This window comes from Budorcas taxicolor, chromosome 2 (assembly GCF_023091745.1).
Source record: "Budorcas taxicolor isolate Tak-1 chromosome 2, Takin1.1, whole genome shotgun sequence".
Lineage (NCBI taxonomy): Eukaryota > Metazoa > Chordata > Mammalia > Artiodactyla > Bovidae > Budorcas > Budorcas taxicolor.
This window is the reverse complement of record NC_068911.1, coordinates 166,741,136-166,766,771: the sequence shown is the minus strand read 5'-3', so window position 1 is coordinate 166,766,771 and position 25,636 is coordinate 166,741,136. Positions and strand designations below refer to the sequence as shown.

At 40.9% G+C, this 25,636-nt stretch overlaps 1 protein-coding gene across 1 annotated transcript; it reads right to left on the bottom strand.

Moving 5' to 3' along the window:
• Nucleotides 1-354: 354 nt before the first annotated feature.
• On the bottom strand, nt 355-25,326 carry SNRNP40 (small nuclear ribonucleoprotein U5 subunit 40). The gene is made up of 10 exons (XM_052663884.1): nt 25,166-25,326; nt 22,145-22,274; nt 20,471-20,564; nt 18,783-18,948; nt 17,617-17,739; nt 8,906-9,026; nt 6,605-6,687; nt 5,468-5,529; nt 1,396-1,499; nt 355-864 (listed from the first exon to the last, which is right to left on the bottom strand). Exons 1-10 carry the CDS (start codon nt 25,307-25,309, stop codon nt 815-817), a joined length of 1,077 nt encoding a protein of 358 aa, XP_052519844.1. The 5' UTR covers nt 25,310-25,326; the 3' UTR covers nt 355-814.
• Nucleotides 25,327-25,636: the final 310 nt, after the last annotated feature.

The window sequence follows — 25,636 nt, the reverse complement described above, 5'->3', positions numbered from 1 at the left end:
TGGCAAGTGGGATCCTCCCAGACCAGAGATGGAATCAGTATCCCCTGCATTGCAAGACAAATTCTTAACCACTGGATCACCAGGGAGGTCCTCTCACATTCCTTTTGAATTGAGCCGTTCCAGCCAACGCTATCGCTACTGGCTGAGAATGCTGCAAATCTGCCCACTTCAGGAAACCTGAGGGTAGGGACTGCTGCTCAGAAAAGTGCTTCTGGCAGTGTAGACACAGACCATGTTCAGCTTCTCGGAAGTTTAAGTGGATTGTATGTATCCCCTGGTCACACCATGCTCTCAGATTTACAGTGATCAAGCTTCAGAGAAAAGACAGCAAAAATTCAATCCACATGGCTCCTGTAAAAAGGCATCTAGTTGGCTTTTAATACAAAATGAGTCAGAAAAACAAAGAAAGAAAATATACAAGTTATTGAACTAAAAAAACAAACAAACAAAAACCCCCGACAAATACATTTCAGTCACATTCCCTGTCTTCAGCCTAGATTAGGAAACAGGAAATGATGAACCAACCAATGTCTGTCCTTTTGAAGAAGCCTTATTTAAAAAAAAAAAAAGAGGAAAAAATAGAACAACCCCTAAAATCGGGCAGGTGGTTTTAAGAGGCCACTGGAAGCTTGCCTTAGTCATCCTGGCGAACTGGGACACTGGTGGTTTGGAACATGGCTACCTCCTCCTCACTTCTTGCTACTAACAATCTTCATCTGAAGGGAGGATGCTGGCTTGGACATCATTTGGTGCCACTTATGCTGTTTGAGGTCTCAGGGTCAAGCAGTCTTCTGGAGTCTTCCATTCCATATCTTCACTGAATCTCCCCCATATACAGTCTCTTGTCACTGGACGCTGAGAGAACTGAGGTGAAGAGAACAGAGAAGATAACTGGAAGTAATGAAGGCTCAAGGAGACTTGGTGTTTAAGGACTCTTATGTCAAGAGGCAATTTTGGTATAAAAGAGCAACTGGACTTAGCTTACATTCCCTTCCTCCTAATCACCATTCACAGGAAACTATAGCTTGGCTTTTCAATCTGAATTCTTTCAAAACCATGAGGGTGGACCGTGCTATGGGAAATATATTATCAGGGTCTAAATCTTGATTTTCCTTGTCAGTCAAGCCTTAAGAAAAAGATCTCAGTCATTCTAGAAGAGAAGAATCAATGTCTATGCTAGTCATTTTGTAAATGTGCTTCTGCTTGTTATTCATAGCCCTGGAAAAAGTTATATTTTCTCAGAAATTCAAGTCCCATTATTTAGCTTAGCTAGCCAATAAAAGGTAAGTTAAGTTCTGGTTTATATCTGAACATTAAGAAACATCATTCTTTTATCCAATTATACCACTGGATCATAGACCTGAAGCAAGTAAACTCCAGTCAGGACAGACTTACTGATGGGTTCATCGGGATGGAAAGCCACTTCATTGATGGAGCCAGCATGGCCCGGTAGCTTATACAAAATCCTCCTGCTTGTGGTATCCCAGACGTAGACAAACCTGCAAATATCATGAAGAGTAAGGCTAAGGCATCCTGGAACTGAAGCTAAGGAAGAAGTATGGCTTTTTAAGGGAAGTGGAAGCAACCTTTTATTTAGTCACTCCATACTTATTGAACTGTGCTCTGATGTTTAGAAACTAGGAATATAGATTACAAATAAGGCATGGATCCTGCCCATGAGTAACTGAGTGGAGAAACAGGAATAGTTAAATTATTGGTATTTTCCAATACAAGCTTCTGAAGTAGGAAAGATCACAGAGAAGACAGACAAATGGTTCTTCCTACAGCTCCCACACAGAAATCTTTAAAGAGCACCCAGGGACTTCCCTGGTGGTCCAGTGGTTAAGAATCCACTGTCCAATGCCGGGACCATGGGCTCAATTCCTGGTCAGGCAACTAAGATCCCATATGCTGCTGCTACTGAGCCTGCGTGCCACCACTAGAAAGAAGCCCACATGCGACAGTGAAAGATCCGGAGGGCCGCAACTAAGACCTGATGCGGCCATAAATAAGTAAATATTTTTAATAAAAAAGAGCATCCAATATAATTAGGGTGTAGTTAACTTCATATGTACCCAGGAATGTCTTAAACCCAAATATACACTTGATCCAGATCTTGCACTGAATTCATGGGCAGAAAAACACTGAATTCTAGCATGGGAAGGGGCCAACAGATATTAACTAGTCTAAACTTATTCTACAGAAAAGAAAACTAAGGTACAGTGACTTCTCCAAGGTTACACAGTTCACCAGTGGCTCAGTGGAAGAATTAAAATTACAATTATTAATATATATTCCAGTATTCTCCTTTCTCTTACTACCTTCAAATGCCTTGCATCCCTTGCCACTTCTCACTCCCTCTACCCCTGCCAAAATAAGTTTCTTTGACCTTCAGCCTTATTTGGGTCATTTTAAGCTGAAAGTAAAATAAACAGATGTTATCTTCACATGACCATGCAAAGAAAATATGCTGGTACATTTAAAAGGATGATGATTTTCAAACAGGTTATACCAATTATTCACATATTTGTTTTGTTCAATTAACACCTAAAAGGGTATACTCATCAGTACATGATTATAAAATGCCTAGTTCTGAACATTACATTTTTAGTTTAAAATGAAGGGAAAAAAAAAGAACTTCTTAATTACAGTGTAGCTCACAAGGTTTAGGCTCCATAGGAACTAAATAAAAACTCCATGCAAAGTGAAAGAGAGGGAACCCCGTCTGTCTACAGACTCCTTGGCTCTAATGCTCAGGTTTTTCCTAGTGTCTTGTCACACACAGTAACTGTCCTCATTAATCCAGCTAAGGCTAGGTGGCATAGTGAAAAAGAATGTTAAGCTCTGGGTTCAAGTCTCAATTCAACTATTTAATAGCTAAGTAGCCTTTAGACATTTATCTGACTTCTCTGAGGGCCTCTTTTCTTAGACATATGATGGAGTAATGATGGAGACAATGCTGATCTCACAGCTTGGTTGAGAGAAATAACGAAATAATGTATGCAAAGTACCCAGTACACAGAATTAATGATAGCTATTGTTATGATGAATAAATTGTTATCAAAACACAATCACATGAAATCAATACACTGAATAAATCACTCACAGCAGAGACTGACCAGTGATCTCATCATGGTCCTTGATAGGAACTCTTGAAAGGTTTAAAATCTGAACAGGAGGAGCTAGGTGAATTGCAAGTAGCGAGGAGAAATTTGCCAAATTCAGGCCAAGCTGAAAAGCAGTTTTCTGAGAAGGATACATTATCCAGGCATATAAAAGCCAGCAGAAGCCCAGATCTCCAAGGGTTTACTTTAAGGCCTCACTTTCCATGGCTGCCAATTAGATGCTAAATTTAGAGGGGCCTTATCCTCTCCTTATTCTGGGATGGCAACATTCGGCAGGAATCAGGCTCCTTATGTAACAGAGCGCTTGTTGACTTGAGGCTAATTGGTGAGGTGGCCTGTGAAATGTGGCCAACCCTCAGCAGGTAGACAGACAGGCTTTTCCCTAGACCAGAGCCATGCTTCCACATGCAAGGTTTAAAGGAACGGTGGGGAGGGAAAGAGGGAAGAGAGGACACCAAAAGCTAGAAAAAGCCAGTGTCAGAAACAAACTGCTCAGAATAGCTAGGTAGATATCATTTAAAAGCTTAATCACACAGGAAAGATACATCTCTGCTGAAAATCATGTACAAATACACAGAATGGTTCTTACTCTGTCAGAATGTAAGACTTCTGAGCCGTGGACCTGTTTTTCAAGGTCTTCTTTAGAAACCTGGCAACTGAAAATCCTTTAGATCCCCTCTTCAAGGTAACCTGCTAAACCACCAGGACTCAAACCAGCAATGTGGCACAGTTTTACCTGGGTCCTTTCCCCCGCCATAAAATACTCAAATATTCACCCATTTTCCCCTGGCGTTAAACATGCCAAGGGGAAAAAATGGATTCTGGAATCTTCTATTCAGAATTGTTCACAGGTCAGAAGGGTGTGGGACAAATCAAAGTGAGGCTTCTTTATGGTTGTGCTAGAGCCCCAAGTAGGAGAAAACTCCAGAATATGCTGAAAGCCCAAGCTATCCTGGGAAAGGCTTACTGCTTATAAGATGATGCCTGTTTTCATTGAGTAGCAGGAAAATCTCTAAGTTGGGGTTAAGCAGAAGAGGGCTAACAACGTTTCCCACCAGAGTCTGCCATCCGAGTGCCTCATCATTCTTTTTTAAGTAAAATAGTTATTTATCTGGCTGCGCCAGGTCTCAGTTGTGACATGAGGGATCTTTAGTTGTGGCATGTGGGGTCCAGTTCCCCGACCAGGGATCGAACCCCGGCCTCCTGCTTTGGGAGCAGAGTCTTAGTCACTGGGCCTCCAGGTAAGTCCCCAGGGCCTCGTCATTATTTACCATCCCACACTGTGGCCCAAAAGCCTGGGGCACTTGAATATCCCTATTCAACATGATTCCCTCCCAAATAAGGTCACCGTAGGCATACCAAATAAAATAGCATCTCACTGAAGAATTCTCTACCTTCTCTGTTTCTCATTCATCATTTAATTCCTCAGGCAGTGTAAACTGATTCAGCTCAGGGTTAGAAAATATCTAGCCTGCATTCTGCCACACCCTCACCAAGCAATCTTGACACTTTTCTCACTGAACTCAGATCCAGCTCTGAATCATCCCCAACACGGTCGGCTATTACTAATAGCTGAGCTGATATGCAGGACAAAATCTGACCATCTTTGAGCTAGGAATTCATTCATGCAATATTGCTTAGAATAGGTCAAGCACTTCCCTGGATTCAGAGATGAGCAAGATTCATTCCCTGATCTCTAGGAGCAAATAATTTAGTAGGGGTTGCCCCACCATATTTGTCTTACTGTAAGATGCAATGACTGCTAATAAAGGTTAGGTGTATATAATGTGGTTACAACCCAGACAAAGAGCAATTAGTAATGCCCAACAGGTAAGGGAGAGAGAGAGGGCCAGGTAAGTTTATAGATACAATATAGGTAGATTACTAGGAAAATATAGGAGTCTGGATAATGGAGGAGGCAGAAGGGATGTAAGAACAGGAGAAGTTCCATGTGAGTGAAGCACTGTGGTGACTGATGGTGGGGGAGGAGTATGTAATAACACAACATGTCTGTGAATGAACTAAAGCATGGCAGAAGAATCTCATGAAGAGAACTGGAGCCAGATTAGGAGTCTGAATTTTATTTCACTGGCAAAGGCAATCTAACAAACAAAGAAAAACTGTATACCTTCCAGGTTTAAAATGTATCCAAAGAGGGTAGAAACGATGTATTTGTCCACGTGATCTTTAAACCCTTCAGACTGCACTACGTACAGCTTCATCTCTGAGTACAGCTATAACTCAATGTTTGCTCTGGCTCGGTACTGGCACTTAATGTATTAAACATGAGAAGATACCTGCATAGCTACATCATTCTTTACCTCATGTCCAGTAATCCTTACCTGTCAGCTGAGCCAGCTGCTATCTTGCTTCCATCAGGTGACCAAGAACATCTCAGAAGATTCTATAATGATGAACAGGTAGGAATCCAATGAATACAATAATGTACCAAATGTATGTACCCCTCTCTATTAGACTATAGCATCACTAAGAGATTTTAAATTCCTAAGTACAATTTTTGTTTTCTGGTTTTTTTGGGCTGTGCTGCATGGCCTGCAGGATCTTAGTTCCTTGACCAGGGAATGGACCTGTGCTCCCCTCAGTGGAAGTGCGGAGTCTTAACCACTGGACTGCTAGAGAAATCCTCCTTTGAGCAGAGTTTTAAGTATTCTGCTACATATAATCAACAATTGTCTTATATTCTGTGGCCCAAGACAGCCTATTTTGATATATTTCAAACCCAAACTGCTTAATTTACAGTAAATTAACAGTGGACCTGGCTGTAAAATTTTGTTCTGCCTACTAATGGGGGCTTCTTTTGCTCATTTATCTGGATGCTAATTAAATTTTTTGTTTATCTTGAAGGAAAATACAATCAATTCTAACAAAAGATAAAATTTGATTTATCTTTAAATAAATTCTTTGATTTTGAAATCAATTAAAAGATTCAGTGAAACTGAAACTTAATGAGTTCTCAAAAGGAAAACATTAGTCTATATTTACAAAATGTCTGGAGGAAAAGCTGCTTTGAAGAGCTCATCTGAGAGTTTAGGAAAAATTTCTCTCAGAGCTTGGCCTGTGGTTCTTACTGAGGGAAGGGATGTATCTGAGGACTCTAATAGCTGGTCACTGGGAGGGTGAGGGAGGTCATCTGGGTAGCAGCCATGGGAGTCCAAGTCCCATATGGAACACTGACCTGTGAGAGTCAAAGTTCCCAAAGAATAAGAAGACAGAAGCATCTTGTTGAAGTGGGAAATCCTAAATTTGAGAAGGACTCCATCACTATATGCCTATGTGATTGCCTCCTTGCCTATGCTGCTGTCAGTTTATTTCTGGCAAGAGCAGTTTTGATGGACAAAAGTGTTATCAGAATGCTGCTCCTTCTAAGTAGAGCTATTAATCTCTATATCCTTAGCATCATCATAAATGTTTCTTTGAATCAAACGGACAGTAAAATTCCTCTGCCATGCAGAACTCACCTTTTCAAAGTTGTGCACATTTCCTTGAAATATCTTCACACACCGCTCTTTGGGAGCAAATGGCCGGACATCCCAGACCCGCACTGCAAATTCAAACAAACAAAACAAAACAGTTATCAAACAGTGGCCTCCTGAGAACCCAGCTGAAATCAGTATCATGTCAATGACAGATGCTATTTCCTGGGTGGAGAAAGACCAACGTGGTACAATGCTACTTGATAAGCCTTTTTTCTTTTACTAATGGGAATGAAATGCATCCAAGTTTCATTCATAGGGACTAAAGACACAGAGGAAAACTGAGAAGGTAGGAAGGGAAAATGTCAAACACACTGCTGGGTATTTGCAACAGAAAGTAGTTGAGTGTGATACTGATTTCAACAAAACATTTTGCAAATGATTCCTCTGCCAATCCTGAGTCACATTTAGCAAAGTTTCAACATGACAATCTAAATACCACTGACTACTGTGAAAATCAGTCTATAAAAATCAAACTTGGGACTAAGCTTTTCCAATTATGCTCGCAGGAAAATCTGACAGTTTAACTGTAAACAAGGCCAATATAGAAAAAGTGAACTTTGAATCCAGTTCTAGCTCTGCTATATATATACGGGGAAAATATCAGGAAAACAGTGAGATTCTCTGTGCTTTGGGTGTCTTTGTAAAATGAGAATGCCACTTGCTCTTTTAAAAAAAAAATTTTAAAGGTCAAATAAGATGATACATGAAAGGGCTTTAAGATTGGCAGTGATAAATAATAAAAAGAATTTGTAATTTTTATTATATACCTATAAGAAATTCTTATTTTTACTTTAAAAACCATTTAGGGAATCTCACGGTCCTTTTAGTGACTTCCCTGGTGGCTCAGACGGTAAAGCGTCTGCCTACAATGAGGGAGACCCAGGTTCAGTCCTTGAGTTGGGAAGATCCCCCGGAGAAGGAAATGGTATACCCACTCCAGTATTCTTGCCTGGAAAATCCCATGGACGGAGGAGCTTGGTAGGCTACAGTCCATGGGGTCACAAAGAGCGGACACGACTGAGTGACTTCACTTTTTTTCTTTTTTTTAATCTTTCCTTTTAACAAACAATGCTAGAATTAGACAATCAAAAATCTACTGAAATAGGATATAAATACCCACAGTAAGCAGTGGCCACAGCCATTGTTAACTAAAGCTAACTGTACAGTGAAATTTGAGTGATATCATTTTACTTGAATATGGGAAAAAAGCCAACAACCCTTGAAGTCAAACAGGCATAAAAAGGTGAAACTACACATGAAAGTTTGCTATTCAGCTGAGAATACAGCCAGAAGGCAAGGATGTTCATTCATTCAGCAAGTACTTATTGAGCACTCCTTGAGTGCTAGGCTTCCCTGACAGCTCAGTTGGAAAAGAATCTGCCCGCAAAGCAGGAGATCCTGGTTTGATTCCTGGGTTGGGAAGATCCCCTGCAGAAGGGATAGGCTACCCACTCCAGTATTCTTGGGCTTCCCTTGTGGCTCAGCTGGTAAAGAATTTGCCTGCAGTGTGGGAGACCTGGGTTCAATCCTGGGGTTGGGAAGATTCCTTGGAGAAGGGAAAGGCTACCCACTCAAGCATTCTGGCCTAGAGAATTCCATGAACCATGGCCTGTACAGTCCATGGGGTTGCAGAGTTGGACACGACTGAGCGACTTTCACTTCACTTTGAGGGTTAGGCACAGTTTTCATTACAAGATATTAGTGAAAACATTTTAGTATACCAGAGGGGCATTTCCAAACTCTTCCAATATTAAGCATTTAATCCAAGATGTCATCTTCCTTTTCTGCTATGGAAAACATATCTTCCCACCCAACAACTCAAAAACAAGTGAAGAAAGAACAAATGTCTTAGTGTAAATCCAGAATATTGAGGTGTTTTAATGAGGACCTCTTGTCACATCAATGGTTTTGGAGTAGGGAGGGAAAATAGACTGGCAGAAAGAATACAACTGAGATATCAATAGGTCTGTTAATCATCTGAGCTTGGTACTGTCTACATTATCAGTATAGAAACTGATGCCCAGAAAGAACAAATGCTATGTGTAAAGATGTTCAGGGATTAGATGGAAGATTTGGGACTATCATCCTGGCTTCTTGACCATCTCTTCTAAAGCTTTTTCTATTACAATCTGTTTTCCTAATTGCCTTGGTGGATACCTGCAAGCCATCCTGGGCTCTTTCCTTGGACTCTCTTTTACCCCAGCACATATTTCCAGCACCTAATGCCCATTTTATTTAGGTTCTACAGTGACTGACATGGACAGCTTTCCTTTCCAAAGTTACCTGTATTGTCCATTGCATTGGACAAGAGGTAAGAGCCTTCAGAACTTAAACTCAGGCCAGTCACTGAATCTGCATGACCTCTCATCGTGTAGGTCAGCTTATTTTGGCGCAGGTCCCAGACCTACAAAACAAAACAAGGTGACACTCCCAGAAATCAAATTGTGAACAGCAAAGAAACAGTTATTAAAGAGTCAACTGCCTGGGAAAATTGGTATCCCTTCTTAATCTGCCTCTGGGCCAAGCACTCCTTTACCACAAAATCAAAGAAGGAAAAACTCCTGTCTTTCTAAAAACAGAGTTAAAGTTACTAAGTTTGGCTAGAAAAATATAAACTAATGACTGCCAAATATTAAGTTTAACAAAAAATAAGAGGATTTAAAGAGGCTATTTTTAATTCATAACAAAATGTATTAGGAATTAAAAAAAAAAGTAGCTTTTAAAACACAATCTATGATTCTCTGCAACTAGAAACAAACTATTACAAACAACTATATAAAAACAGTTAAATGACTTCATTTGAAAACGGCATTTGATTGCATGTAAAATGTACAAAACACATATTTGCATATTAGCAAAAACAGAGGTTTAAAAATGTTCATTTAATGTCATAATACATATACACACACATACATCTGATGGAAAAGCATATTTATTAAAAGAAAAATAAATTGTAAGTTCATGGTTTTCTGGTTAGGAAAGGTAAGGGAAACAGTTCAGCTGAAAATAACCTAATGTCAAACAGAAAAAAATAAATGGTTTCATACACACACTGTAACACAACGAGCGCTTATGTTAGCGTTTGAAGACCAGAGTGGAATGAGTGAGGATTTAGGGCCAGACTGAATCAGTCACTGCAACTTAAAGAGTTATGTATTGTATTATTGGGCCACTAACCCTTCTGAGCCTGTTTCTGGTCTGTAAGATGGGGATAACATTTACTTCTTAGGGCTTCTGTGAGGATTACAGATAGAATACTGGTACACAGCAGGCCCTCTAATTGGTTGCCATTATTAAGCAAATCCTAAAAACACTCTGAAGATCGAATGCAAAAATGTTTATAAATAAACTATTATTAAGCAAATAAGAAAAATATAAAATAGTTATTTATAATTACATAAAAGAAATACATTAAAGGCAATAGAAATGGTCTGGAATGTCATATGGAAAAAGAACAGCAGTTCTGTTAAGGTCACTGTTGTTATACAAAATTTCATCCAAATTTGATTTAATGTGGCCACAGTTTTTCTAACTTGAACAAATTTTCTGCTGTCCCTTTAAGCAAGGCACCTTCCTCATCTAGAAATGAGTTTGTCAAAGCAATACATACAGCAGACAACTCCACTTTCCCCATCAATAACTCATTCATGTGTGGAATCCAACACACTTCATACACAATCATTTTTGTGTCAGGATGTTTACTGCCTCAATAATCAGGAAAGCTTGAAGTGGCTGACATTTTTTGTTCAAGCCATTGTTCCTTCTCTTCAGAGAAGGCATTGTTGAAACCTTTAGCTCTTTAGGAGAATAAATTCATCATCCTTCGCAGCACTTGGGAGCTATTTCCAGACTTTCCACTTTGGGGCCTGCACACATTGTTTTGTATACCCAAAATGTATCTGGGATTTGCCAGAGGAAGAGTGAGTAGGGCAGTAATTTAAGCAAAATATTTTGCAGATGTCCTAATCAGCTGTTCAGTGATTGTGGCAGGCACTGTTGGAGATAAAAGAAATGTTCTGTTCTCAAGGAGCTAAACAAGTGATAAGAGGCCTGCACAAGGGGCAATAGCCAAGAGGGCAGAGGGATTAATGTTGCCATGGTACATGGATGGAAGTGAGAAAGGGAAGGTTTCACAAAGAATAAAGCACTTGAGCAGGGCATGGAAAAAGAATTTACTGATTTATTGCCATCCCACGCAGTTTGTGGAATCTTAGTTCCCCGATCAAGGACTGAACCCAGGTCCTTGGCAGTGAGAGCACGGAATCCTAACCAGTGGACTGCCAGGGAATTCCCAAGAAGTACTTCTTTATTTAGACAAAGTAGAAGGTTATTTCCAGGCAAAGATGATGCATGAAAGCAGAGGGACATGAAAAAATTGCTGGGTTATAGGGAAATGGGCACAGAGGAAGCAGACAATGCCTGAGTGATGGGCAGGCAAAGGGCAGCTCACGAAAGGTTTTGAATGACTGGCTTGGATTTTACTTCCCTCACTGGGGAGCCACAGAAGGGTAGAGTAGTGGAATGAGTTGATCAGATTCTACAAAGAGCCTTCTGGCCCAAATAATTGTAAAGGATGAGAACACAGATGGGACTACATTAAAAAAAAATAAATCACCAACTGACCTCCCATTCTGACTAGAGCTCAAGATTACAAGAAGATAAAGATAAGTTTCCCTAGTTCCTCATAGAAATTGAGAAAGTGGGGCAGGATGTGGTTCATGCCCAGTGGTGTGCTGTTAAACACTAAACAGCTGGCTTTCCAAGTGGGTAATGGGGAGGCCATTACCTCCCCATACAAGATCTTCAAGCCACCAAGTAAAAGCACATTTTCTTCATTTATTCATTTCCCTCTGACTCCACAATCCTATACCTAGGAAGAAAATCTCAAGAGCCCAACAGGAACTGTGTGTTTGTTTACAAATATAATCAGAATTTGCTCACTCCAGATTTTATGAGGGGCTTCCATTCTCTATTTGTTCCTCCTGTCCCAGAACAGGCAGTGCTCTCTGAGAGACTGAGAAGCAAACAAAAACCAGGCTCTTCAGGAGTGCTTCCTAACGTAGTAAGGCAGTGCACGATTTGTCAAGCAAGCCCAAGACTGGTAAACCCCTGTCTGCTTAAAGGATACTTGTTAATTGAGCAGAAGCAATATGAGTTGTAAGACTACTGGCCCTCTGGAGAGTCCTGGCTCTACCACAGACTATTTGATCTTGGCCAAATCACTTAACTTTTTAGGGCTTTGCTTTAGTCACCTGTACAATAAGAGAGATAATGAGATGTCTAAAGTCCCTTTCAGGTTTGATATTTTCTGAGTCTATTTCTGATGGAAAAGGACCCTCCCTTTTGGATTTTTAAAAGAAACTTATGAGGGCCTGAGTACTATTAAGAGTCTTTCTGAGTCCAAGAACAGTTACTCATCCCTAAGCATGTCAGAACAGGATGATGTTAAATAGGGAGAAGACTGAAATTCTATGGATGGTTTCACATTTCTCTAGCATACCCCTTCGTTATACAGGAGCAAAATAAAATAACTAAAGCAACCTAATTTCAAATAGCATCTTTATTAACTGCTATTATCAAGAAATAATCTGGCAACTGAAGACAAAACATGAACTATCCTTATATTTGCTAACACACTGATTTTCATCTAGAAATCTATTCTAAGCAATTAATTAAATATGGAAAGCTTTACATGCAGATATATTGGATATACTGCATACAGCAGCATAATTTGTGATAGTGATACATATGAAAAGCCTGTGCAGCAACGAAGATCCAGGACAGCCAAAAATACTAAATAAATTGCCTGCCCATGCAGGGGACACAGGATGGATCCCTGGTCCAGGAAGATTCCATACACCATAGAGAAATTCTGCCTTTGGGCCACAACACCTGAAGCCCATGCGCTTTAGGGCCTGTGCTCCACAGCCAGAGAAGCCACCGCAGTGAGAAACCTGGGCACCACCATAAAGAGTAGCCCTGTTCGCCACAATTAGAGAAAACCTGAGCACAGCAACGAAGACCCAGGGCAGCTGGAAAAAAATAAAAGGTATGTCTGAGCCCATACTTAAAGACAACACTAAGCCAGTCAAGGCAATATCCAATGTTGGGGATTCTAGGCAAAGGACTAGCCATATCTATGTGTGTATATATATATATCCCGTATGTGTGGAATCTAAACTATGCTACAAATAACCTTATTTACAAATCAGACTCACAGACATAGAAAACATAGTTACCAAAAGAAGAGAGGGAATGGGGGAGGTATAAATTAGGGGTTTGGGATTAGCAGATATAAACTACTATATGCTTCCTTGGTAGTTCAGCTGGTAAAGACTCCACCTTTAATCCAGGAGACCCTGATTTGATTCCTGGGTCGGGAAGATTCCTGGAAGAAGGGCATGGCAACCCACTAGGCTATCCACTCCAGTACTCTTGGGCTTTCCTGGTGGCTCAGTTGGTAAAGAATCCACCTGCAATGCGCGAGACCTGGGTTTGAACCCTGAGTTGGGAAGATCCCCTGGAGGAGGGCATGGCAACCCACAGGCTTCCCTAGTGGTTCAGATGTAAAGAATCTGCAATGTGGGAGACTCTGGTTCAATTCTGGGTCGGAAAGATCCTTGGGAGAGGAAATAGAAACCCACTTCAATATTCCTGCCTAGAGAACTCCATGGACAGAGGAGCCTGTTGGGCTACAGTCGATGGGGTTGCAGCAAGCTGGACATGACAGAGTAACTAACAAACACATTATATAGAAAACAGATAAACAATGAGGTCTTACTGTATAGCACAGAGAACTATATTCAGTATCTTGTAATATAACATAATGGGAAAGAATATGAGAAAGAATATATATGTATAACTGAACACTCTATTTTATATCAGAAACTAGCACAACATTGTAAATCAACTATACTTCAGCTAAAAAAAAAAAAAAGCCTACAAGGCTATGATGAGGAGTCATTAAGTGCTGTACTCATAGGACTCTATTTATATATTTCTCATATTTGAGATAAATTTGGACTTCACAACAAAACTGGTATATATCAACAAAGACTGAGATTAGCTTTGTGAGGAAAAAACTGATCCAAGAGAAGGTACATATATGTATCTGAGAAGACACGGAAAACCTTCAAAACCTAAAAAGAAACTCAGTCCCTTCAGAACTAAAGTACAACTGAATATATTTATGAAAGTTAAAAGTGCTAGTCACTCAGTTGTGTTCGACTCTTTGTGACCCAGTGGACTGTAGCCTGCCAGGCTCCTCTGTCCATGGAATTCTTGTCCAGCCAAGAATACTGGAGTGGGTAGCCATTCCCTTCTCCAGGGGACCTTCTTGACCCAGGGACTGAAACCAGATCTCCTGCATTGCAGGCAGATTCTTTACTGTTTGAGTCATGGAAGCATACTTGTTTATAGAAGGTCACAAAACAGTTTAGACAAAGAGCCCAGAATAAGCCACACTGTTTAAGAAGGACTTACTAGCACAAGATTATTATTCTTAGGCTTGTCTATCCCCACAGTTATGAAAAGATCAAATTCTCATAGTTTAAAAAGTCAGTCTCAGACGGTCATACGTTGTATGATTCTATTCATATAATATTCTGGAATAGAAACTATAGGACAAGGAAGAGATCACTGGTTTGTAGGGATTAGGAATGAGTACAGGGTTTGATGCAGGAGAGTACTATAAAGTTTTTTTGGGTGATGGAAATTGTTCTGTCCTGTCTGTGGTAGTTACATGAATCTACATAAGCATTAAAATCCAAAGAACTGTATACTAAAAAGAGGTTAATTTCATATGTGTCCCCAGTCACTCAGCTGTGTCCAACTCTTTGCAACTCCATGGACTATAGCCCACCAGGCTCCTCTGTCCATGGAATTTCCCAGGCAAGAATACTGGAGCAGGTTATCATTTCCTACTCGAGGAGATCTTCCCGACCCAGGGATTGAATCTGTCTCTTGAAGTCTGCTGCACTGGCAGGAGGATTCTTTACCACTATGCCACCTGGGAAGCCCAGGGGAAAGGCTGCCCTGATTGGGAACTGAACCCCGGCTACAACAGGGAGTGCATCAAATCCTAACCACTAGACTACTGGGGAGCATCTAATTTCACAGTATGTACATTTTTATAATAATAACTTAAAAGTATGAGAATTACCATGGCTACATAACACTAGTCCACCTCCATGTCTATTAGAAGCTGTAATGATTCTAATAATAGTGGGTTCCCAAATTTCACTCAGGGAAATAATGCATTTGCTATTAAGGTGATCTACTTAAGCACCCACGTTCTGACTATAGTTTCCAAAGAGTTATAGGGTGGAAAAGGGATGAGAAGTTGAATTTTGGAAATGGTGAATTTTTAGGTACTCCAAATGGGGATGCTGAGTAGCTGGCTGTATATATGGGTCTGGATCTGAAGATCTGGGTTGAGAACATCGAGTTATCTGCATAGAAATGACAATTACAGTCACAGAATTAGATGGGAATTGCCCAGGGAAAGGTATATAATAAGAAAACTGAGGAAAGAACATTGGGAAATAACGACATTTAAAAAATGCATAGACAGAATAGCTTGCAGAGGTATCTGATGGCTATGTCTGATGAAAAGGGTAGGAAAGTATATTGTCAGAGCAAGTTTAAAAAAAACAGACTTAAAAGGATCTACTAGATTTAGTAACAGGGAGATCATTGGTGACCTTGAAGAGAACAGCGTCAATAAAACAATGAAGGCAGAGCCAGACTGATGAGCAGTGTGTCAGGAGACATGGAATCGATAAATGAAAGGGAGATAAGGCATTAAAGACAGTGAGTGTAGAAAATATTCAGGGGATTTCTCACACGCTTACTCCTTGGAAGAAAAGTTATGACCAACCTAGATAGCATATTCAAAAGCAGAGACATTACTTTGCCAACAAAGGTCTGTCTAGTCAAGGCTATGGTTTTTCCTGTGGTCATGTATGGATGTGAGAGTTGGACTGTGAAGAAAGCTGAGCGCCAAAGAATTGATGCTTTTGAACTGTGGTGTTGAAGAAGACTCTTGAGAGTCCCTTGGACTGCAAGGAGATCCAACCAACCAGTCCATTCTGAAGGAGATCAACCCTGGGATTTCTTTGGAAGGAATGATGCTAAAGCTGAAACTCCAGTACTGTGGCCACCTCATGAGAAGAGTTGACTCATTGGAAAAAACTCTGATGCTGGGAGGGATTGGGGGCAGGAGGAGAAGGGGACTACTGAGGATGAGATGGCTGGATAGCATCACGGACTCGATGGACGTGAGTCTGAGTGAACTCCGGGAGATGGTGATGAACAGGGAGGCCCGGTGTGCTGCGATTCATGGGGTCGCAAAGAGTTGGACACGACTGAGCGACTAAATTGAACTGAACTGAATAAGAGCAAGACTCTGGGCCCAAACTCTGGGTTTTGAATCATTGGTAAAATGGCATTGTGTGTGTGCTCAGTTGTTCAGTCCTATCCGACTACTTGCGACCCTGGGAAGGCCATTAACAGCACTTATTTCATAGGTCCATTGTGAGGCTTAAAAGAATTATAATGTAAAGCTCTAAGAACAACAGGTGGCACAGTGGTAAGCAATTCAGCTGCTGATGTAGGAGATGCAAAAGATGCGTGTTTGATCTCTACATCAGGAAGATCCCCTGGAGTAGGAAATGGCAACCCACTCCAGCATTCTTGCCTGGAAAATTCCAAGGACGAGGAGCCTGGCAGGGTTCAAAAAAGAGTTGGACACGACTTACAGACAAACACGCACAGCATGTATTGAGAACAATGCCTGACACACTTAAGTGTTAGAGGATGATGATAACAGTGTTATGATCATAACCACTATCACCATCTTTAAAGAGGCTTGGCTGTAAAGGGGAAGACTGACAGGGCAATAACAAGACAATGTGGAACTGAAGGCAGACTCTTTCCCCTACCAAGAGAAGACCTGAGCATGGTGAAATGCTAATAAGAAGCAATACAGTTGGTTAAAAGGATAGGATTTGGGAAAACTGACAGCATGAGGTCCCAGAGACAGGAAAGAAAGGTTGAAATCTTTCCATGTAAGGGACTCCCTGTAGATAAAAGGACATTCCATTCATAGTAACAGCAAAGGAGGCAAGGAGAGATGGGACCACAGTACAATTTCTAGGTCGAAACAACATAAGAAGTTGAGTATTTACCCAATAATTACTACTCTCATGATAAAGCATAAGGTAAGTCAAAGTCTTTGAAATACCTAAGCAAGCCAATAAGTAAAAGCAGAGACAAACTGAGTCGCCTCCCCATCCCCCGACACATTTCATACTTACTGGCACCTGCCATGTCCCGGAACTCTGCTAGGTGCTCTACTGCATTCGGCTCATTAATGCCCAAGACAACTCTACGCGATAGATATTGTTAACCCCTACTACACACATAAAACAGAAGGTGAAAGAAGTTAAAGAACTAGTGTGAAGCCACAAAAAATTAGAGAACAGTAGAACTGAGATTAGACTCCAAGGCAATTACTTGAAAGCTTGAGCTGTATTATACTATTAGGAAGTCTATTGCCTCTTTTTGTCAACATCACTACCTTCTCACATTCTTAGCAATGGATCCCCCAAAACTTCTTTCGTATAGTTTAAAAAACAAAGACACACTGAGAGATTAGGGTACAGAATCACAGACTGATTTACTGCTATCTCAGTGAAGGCAATGGAGGTTAATAAAAGTTTCGAATGCTGTTACTTAGGGAATACACTCTTTTCAGAGTTCCCACACAGGGACTTCTCACTTCATATAAACTGCCTGGTCCCTGATGAACAGGGACCATATAAGTTGTAATGCAACCCTGACACAGAAGTCAATAAAGACAAGACAGAAAGAAAACACGTTCTAATTTATCTTTCACTTAGGTGGTATAAAGTGCAAAGTTAAGAAGTTGGAAAGACTTACTTCTGTAAATGGAGACAGGTGAAAAGTAAATAGAACATAAACATCTAAAATACCTTGATATCATTGTCTATTCCACCAGAAATAATCTGATCACTTGTATCATTGAAAGTCACAGCTAAAACTTGGTAGGTGTTCTGAAATGTCTGGATGGCCGCTTTCTTGCGGATATCCCAAAGCTGAAAAAGAGGACAAGAAAGTCTATAATAACAACACTCTAAGAAACAACTGCACAGCACACCCATAAATCTAAGGACTGTGGAAGTGAAAACATCTGTAAAGGGACCCTGTTCGGAAATTTGTCTGATTATCCCATCAACATGGTGAGAACTGACTATAATTTTGCCAACGAATCTGAATGCTGGTAGAATAAATCACTTTGGTTGTATTTTCAGACTTCTTTGTTAAAAGTTTGAATACATGTGGTTAATTAAATGCCCTTAGAGTGGACATCTTCACCATGTTTACTAGTTCATTTGTTCTGCACAAAGGATATTAGACCAGTGTTTTGAAATTGTAGATCTTAATTCATTATTCAGCTACAACCTACATTTAAAAATATATATATACACACATATGGAGAGGAGGTTACATCAATGAAAATGGCAGAGTACTGAGTGCCCAAAGACTGTCCCTCTAGAAAAGCAGAAAACTGGCAAAACTCTGTCAGAATCAATTGCACCAGAACTCTAGAAACTAAAGTTTACAGCAACTAGGTAAATACTGAGGATAAAAACCAGCTGGGTCCTAGCAAGAGGGCTTTCTAGTGCTTTAACTTACCCTGGCTCCATCCTCACTCAGCAACAGCTTTGAAAACAACATGTACTGACCTTTTTGTACACTGACTGAAATTTCAAAACATCCTTGTAAGACATGTATATTACTGTCACTAAAGACTGAGAAACTGAAGATGAGAAAAGTGAACCTAAAGTCACATAATTCAGTAAACACTAAGTAAAGAATCTAATTATTCTTGGATGGTGGTCTACTTTATTCCAAGTGACAACTGTTCTACATGGTTTTAACAGTCTATAGATTCATAAAAAAAAAGAAAAAAACCTCAACTGCTTATTATCTGAAGTGTATTTTAAAGAGTGTCTGTTTTGGGAAATGTTTGATGAAACAAAGTTGTGGAGAGAAGGGTATAGCATAGGTGGGAAGACAAGGTAAGTGTAACATTTTGTCACCTCAGAAACCCTCAACAGAGACAGACAACACCCACCTTAACTGTACCGTCGTCACTGCCAGTGCAAACAAGCTGGGGGCCCCTCCTGGCTGGGTAACAGGAATTCACAAAGGAAGTATGCCCCTTCAGTCTTTTAACCCTCTCGCCTGTTTCACTATCCCACACCGCCACAGTTTTATCTGTGGATGCTGAGAAGAGCATACTAGAAAGCAAGAGGAAGAAAAAAAAAAGTGACGACAAGGAATAGCAATCTATCTTCCTTACTTGTCAAAATGCACCCAAGTCTTCAAGATCACTAACATGCTGTGCTCTGACAGTTTGGCACCTGCTTTGGAAATGTCTCACCCAATGTACCAAAATCCTAATAGTAGTCTAGACCCAGTTATAAGGTCTACTCTAATAAATGTAAAAAAAATTTCCCCTTTGTCAGTCCCCATGACATACTGTACATCTAATACGGCAGTCTTCTCAATCTTTCCCTCCTTTGTGATATACTACACTTCACACATCTTTCCACTTGAAAATGTATAATCACTCCCTGCTGCAGAAGTAAGACAGACAGTAGCAATTCCTGGCTCAGTAAATCTAACTCTTTCTCTAAAAATCAAAGCTTTTATTTTGCCTCTGAGAATGACTTCTAAGTTATGATTGATTTTATACTGATTTCTTCACTCAAACAAGAAAACTACACACAAGGCTATGTACCTAGTTATTCAAGGAACCCTAAAATTTTTAGAGGTAAGAGCTGTAAGACAATAAATGTTACTGAAATACTGAATGGGATTAATTAACTTTGTAGAATTACATTTTCATATAACCCATGGTTACTATAAAGTTATTCAATTGTTAAAATATTTATAATAAATGTCATAATAAACAGATAATGACAGTTGAATAATGTTAAGGGTAAAAACAACAGACAAGGTTGTGTTGTATAAGAGCTCTTTTTTTTTTTGACTGTGTGGCTTACAGGACCTTAGTTCCCCGACCAGGACTGAACCTGGGCCATGGCAGCGAAAGTGCTGAGTCCTAAACACTGGACTGCCAGGGAACTTACACAAGTAGTTCTAACACATACATAAAAATCAAACTGTTTTGATTAGGAAAAAATCTTGAGAAAAATATACCATAATATTAACAGTGATTATCTTTGGAATGGTAAAAATGTGGTGTATTTTGTCATTTTCCTGCCTTTTTTTTTTTTTAAGTTTTCTTGAAACAGATTGTTTCATTACTTTTACAATAAAAAGTAATTAATTTCTACAGACGGAAATTACATTTTATGTCTTAAAAAAGAAAAAGTTTGCTGGCTGTTGAAATGTTAGATAGATATTATAAATACATACATGGAACAATGGGCTTCCCTGGTGGCTCAGACAGTAAAGAATCCATCTACAATGTGGGAGACCTGGGTTCGATCTCTGGGTTGGGAAGATCCCCTAGAGAAGCGAACAGCTACCCATTCCAGTATTCTGGCTTGGAGAATTCCATGAACTGTACAGACCACGTGGTGGCATAGAATCAGATGTGACTGAATGACTTTCATATGGAACAATAAACACCTTACTTGGGGTGACAGTGATAGGATGATAAAGTGGTTGTTCAAAATGCAGTAATTTTTGATAGCACAATCTCCTAAGAGAAAACTCAGGGATGCAATATGAAAGGATGCCAAGAAGAATTAATATAAGAAGCAGCTGTCATCCACGATGCAAAATACTCACCTGCCGTCTGTGTTATAATGAAGTTCCATCACTGCTCCACTGTGTCCCTTCAATGTAGCATAATTATCACAGTCACCATAGACATTCCACAACACTGTTAGGGAGACAGGGGTTCTGTGAACATTACTAGGCAAAATAAAACTATTACTGGCCATGGAAAGGGTACTTAAGAATTCACTAGAACAACAGTTCTGAAATTACACTCCTTTGAAACACCATTAATTCTATCAGCAATATCGATCTTCTTTACATTAGAACAAAAATAATGCAGCATTTTCACATTTCATAAGATAAAAACATTTTAGATAATGGATATAATTTTTTAAATCCTAATTTTTCTTCCATACTTAAGTTGGCACTCACAGCTAGTTGTCTCCTATGAGTAGAAGCAGACTGCAAAATGATGGTACTTATGGGAAACTTTGGAAGCTGCAACTGACTTGAAGGTCACATGGCAATGACTTTATACTACATTTACTTAGTGTACGTGTACTAAATACCTATTCCAAGTGCTGGGGTAAAATAAGGTAAATGAATAGAGACAGCTCCAATTTTTAGGGGGCTTGGTCCAACACAGAGTGAAGTTTGATAAGTATTATTAAGGAACACTATATACATAATAAGTTACTTAAGAGTTATTTTCCTGCTGATAAACCTGCTTCTAGTTTGTTTGATGAAATTAAATATATCAGTAGTTAAAGTATGTTCAGCCAAGATACCTAAGCCTTCCAGAGACTTGGCCACCAGTAAGTTTAAGGAACATAGAACTAGAAACTGAAATCAAAACAGACATCATTCACCCTGAGGCACAGTTAAAAGAACGGAGTCAAAGGACCCATTTCATTTCACAATGTGGCAAATGATGTCAGAGGAAGAAGTCAGATGCTTCTGTTACCTTCTCTTTTGCTTTTTCTCATGACTTCTTCAATGTGATTTCTACTTATTTTCCCCAAATGGGTGTTCCTGACTAGAAGCTGAGAATCTGGTAGCAGATCCAAATAAGAGACAAGTACATTATCCAAGTGAGTTGCCATGTTAGGATTTCCTCCTTCCTTCTTGAATGCTAAGATTCTGAGGCTATGGATCAAGTGAAGCGAAGTGAAGTCGCTCAGTTGTGTCTGACTCTTTGTGACCCCATGGCCTGTAGCCTACCAGGCTTCTCCGTCCATGGGATTTTCCAGGCAAGAATACTGGAGTGGGTTGCCATTTCCTTCTCCAGGAGATCTTCCTGACCCAGGGATTGAACCCAGGTCTCCTGCACTGTAGGCAGACGCTTTACTGTCTGAGCCACCAGGCCTAGCATGGATCAAGAGAGACTCATATCTTTGGGGAAAAACCTCTCTCTCCTCCTTACTCTCATTAGCCTTAAAGTGTAGATCTTAAAGTTTACGCTTGCTAAATCGGCTCAAGATTTGCCTCCATGAAGAGGAAATTCCCAAACTAGAGCAACTCACTTTCCAGCAGGTGATACAACTCCTACTGTATTTACCACATGGACCCTAAGTTCTACATCCAAAATCATTCAGTATTTTCATGACTCTGTTTTAGCATATTAGCCACACAGTTTGTTATGTGACCAATTTAGACTGATACCTTTTATAGCACTGAAAGTTTTAAAAAATAATCAGTATTTGGCAGACAGCAATTACTCCAGATTCAAAAATTATGCCTTACATATCAATCGGTCAAATCCTGCAGATGCTAAGGTGGATCCATTGGGGTGAAACTTGCAGCAATAAACTTCCCCTTCATGTCCTGAGAGAAGCATGATTGGGGCTTGAAGGGAGGAACATCTTGGAGGACCCTGAACAAATGAGAGAAGTATAGTGTAGTCATTACATACAAAGGAGACCGAAAAGTTGGGGAACCGGGAGTACAGGGCAAAGACAATGGAAACAATGATGGAGTGTATTTCTCCTGATTTAGAGAACAGCAACTCTTCTCATATAACTTATGCCTCCAATTTGATACTCTGTTGCTGAAGTTTCCAGTGTCTGTTACACTAACTCTCTTTCTTCACTTGCTCTCCCATTGCCAGATTTTAATTGCTCAAACATGTTAAACTTACTTCTGCCTCAGGATCTTTTGTTGTCCCCGACTGGAGGCCTCTTCCCCGAGATCTTTCTGTGTGTGGTTCCTTTCCAGTGCTTTCTCTCCAGAAAGTTATTCCTGGAACACTCAAGCCCAAGCAGCACCCTACCTCTCTTTTGCATTTGATCAACACTACTTTTTTCCCTTGAAGAACTTATCACTATCTGAAATTACATTTCTTATGTATTTGTTTAGTTTGTCTCCCCTGCTCTGCCATGAGAAAGGCTCTGTAGTGCAGGAACCTTACCAGTGTAACATGACACTGTTTTCCCAGTCTCTAGTTCGTTTAATGAATGAATGATTGAACTAATGTTTCCAACAACCCTGCAGGGTACAGGTTATTGAAGAAAGTAGTTTTGATTATGGTCTTGGACATTAAGACCAGTTGCAGTCGCAGGCAATTCAAAGAAACCCAGGCTGATATTCTTGCCAGACAGAAGTACACTATTAACAATCTGCAAATCTCCTTAGTTTCCAGCTTACTCATTTACTCAAGAAATACTGTGTCAGGTACTGTCCCAGGCACTTAGGAAACAGTACTGAACAAAATAAAAAATGAAGCTTGTGTTCTAGTGGGAAGGACAGAAAAGAGGGAGGGTGAGCAGAAACAAGTAAAACATATAGACGGTGGCATGTGTTATGGAGAAAAATAGAGCAGCAATGTAGATGAGCACAAGGTATGGCAATTTAAAATGGGCTGGTCAGGAGAGTGGAAAAGTGTTATCTGAGCAGAGACTGGGAAGAGCTGAGTGTATAAACCATGTGGACACTTGGAAGAAGAGTATTTCAGTAGACAGCACAGCAAATGCAAAGACTTTGTAGCAGGAGCGTGGAAGCCACTGTGACTGGAGAAAGGAGAGCAATGGAAAATTGGTAGTCAGAGAGATCAAGTGAAAGAGGGCAAAGATTGCCAAGATTTCAGTTTTACTCTGACTGACGTGAAAAACCATGAGAAGTTTTCAGCAGGGGGTAATATTATCGTATGTTTAGAAGGATTCCTCTGGCTACTGGTTTGGGAATAGACTGAGCATCCATAAACAGAAACAGGAATTCCATTAGGATCCTACAGCAATAGTGCCAGATGAGACAAGTGAAGTGAAAGTGAAGTCGCAAAAAAAAAAAAAAAAAAAAAAAAAAAGGAAAGTGAAGTCGCTCAGCCGTGTCCGACTCTGCGACCCCCTGGACTGTAGCCTACCAGGCTTCTCTGTCCATGGGATTCTCCAGGCAAGAATACTGGAGTGGGTTACCATTTCCTTCTCTAGGGGATCTTCCCGACCCAGGGATCAAACCCAAGTCTCCCACATGGCAGGCAGATGCTTTAACCTCTGAGCCAACAGGGAAGCCCTAATGGCTTAAACCAGGAGCTAGTGATAGAAGTGGTAGAAAGTGTTAGTCACTCACTCAGTCATGTCCAACTCTTTGTGACCCCATCAACTGTAGCCCGCCAGGCTCCACTGTCCATGAGATTTCCCAGGCAAGAAAAAAGGAGTGGGTTGCCATTTCCTTCTCCAGGGTATCTTCCCAACCCAGGGACTGAACCTGGGTCTCCCCCATTGCAGACAGACTCTTTACTGTCTGAGCCACCAAAGAAGCTGGAAGGTGGAAGAAGCGGTAGTGAGTCTGGATATAGTTTGAGGGTGGTGTCAACATTTGCTAACCAGCTGGTTGAGGAGTTGTGGGGGGGCGGGAAGACATATATTTTGTCAGCTGAGCCTAACAGGATAGAAGCAGAGGTGTGATCACTACCTCAGTTTTACAGGAAATGTAGTTAAGAGCATGGATTCTGAGTTTAAAAGCTGTTCCTGGCGGTTTAGTCACTAAGTCATGTCTGACTCTTGCGACCTCACTGACTATAGCCTACCAGCCTCCTCTGTCCATGGGATTTTCCAGGCAAGAATACTGGAGTGGGTTGCCATTTCCTTCTCCACGGATCTTCTGACCCAGGAATCAAACCCAGGTCTCTTGCATTGCAGGGAGACTCTTTACCAACTGAGCTATGAGGGAAGTCCTATCACTTACTATATAACTTTGTTTCCCCGTCTACAAATTAGGATAATAATATTTCCTAACTCTTGGGAAGTTACCGAGATTAATGCAGTTTTCATTTACACAGCACAAGGGCTCAACGGATGGTAACTATTCTTTGGTTATTACTAATACCAGTGCAGAGAAACAACGGGAAAAGCAAGTTTCCCAAGTCCCCAAAACGAGCCAGCGGCATTCATTTCCCCCCTTCCCTCATTCATTCATTCATTCATCCATCCAATCTTCCAAGTTTTCTGAAATTTATCGTTTATTCTACACTGGATCCCTGGAACATTTAAGAAGTCAAAGCCCTGGTCTCGGTTTTTAGCTCAAGATCCTCAATTCTTAATTCTAACACCTCCTCACAGGGCGGTCAAGACGCTGAAAACGCGCGTCAAATGGAGAAACGCAGGGAGAATCGCCGGGTGTACGCCGCTTTTACCGTGTTTTTCTGCTTTAACTCCTAGGAGAGTCCCGCTCCGGCCGGGAGTGCGGGTTAAGGGCCGCGCAGGATCACACGGTGCTGAGGAGAGAGGAAGATGAGCTGAGGGCCGAAGGCCGCCTGCTCCTTATACTCACCGCTTGCAGCAAAGCTCCCGGCGCCGCCTGCTGCTGCCCGGCTCCAGGGCCCGACCCTGCCGCTCCCAACAGTAATTCATGCCGCTGCCGCTTGACTGGGACCAGTGGCAACTCTGGGCCCTTACGCTTCTGCTGTTCTATCATGGCGGCAGCCGCTCTCCTCAGGCCGCCACTGACCGCGCCGACCCCCTCAGGTACCTCACGATTGGCTCGGACTTAGTCTTTCCCGTAGAACTTCCGGCCGATAGAACCCAATCGACTTCCAGTATATCTCTCAGCACCGCCCCCTGAGAACTTTCCTGTTATTGGCCAGTTCTTTCTGACATCACTAGAGTACGAATTCAGGATTGGTGGATAGAGCTGGAGTCCCGCCTAGGCGCGCTGTGTCTTGTGGGTGGAAGCTCGCTGACTGGGTTTTGGTGTTTCGCGCAATGCTGCGAGGGAAAGACCAGAAGCAGACAACGAGTAAGT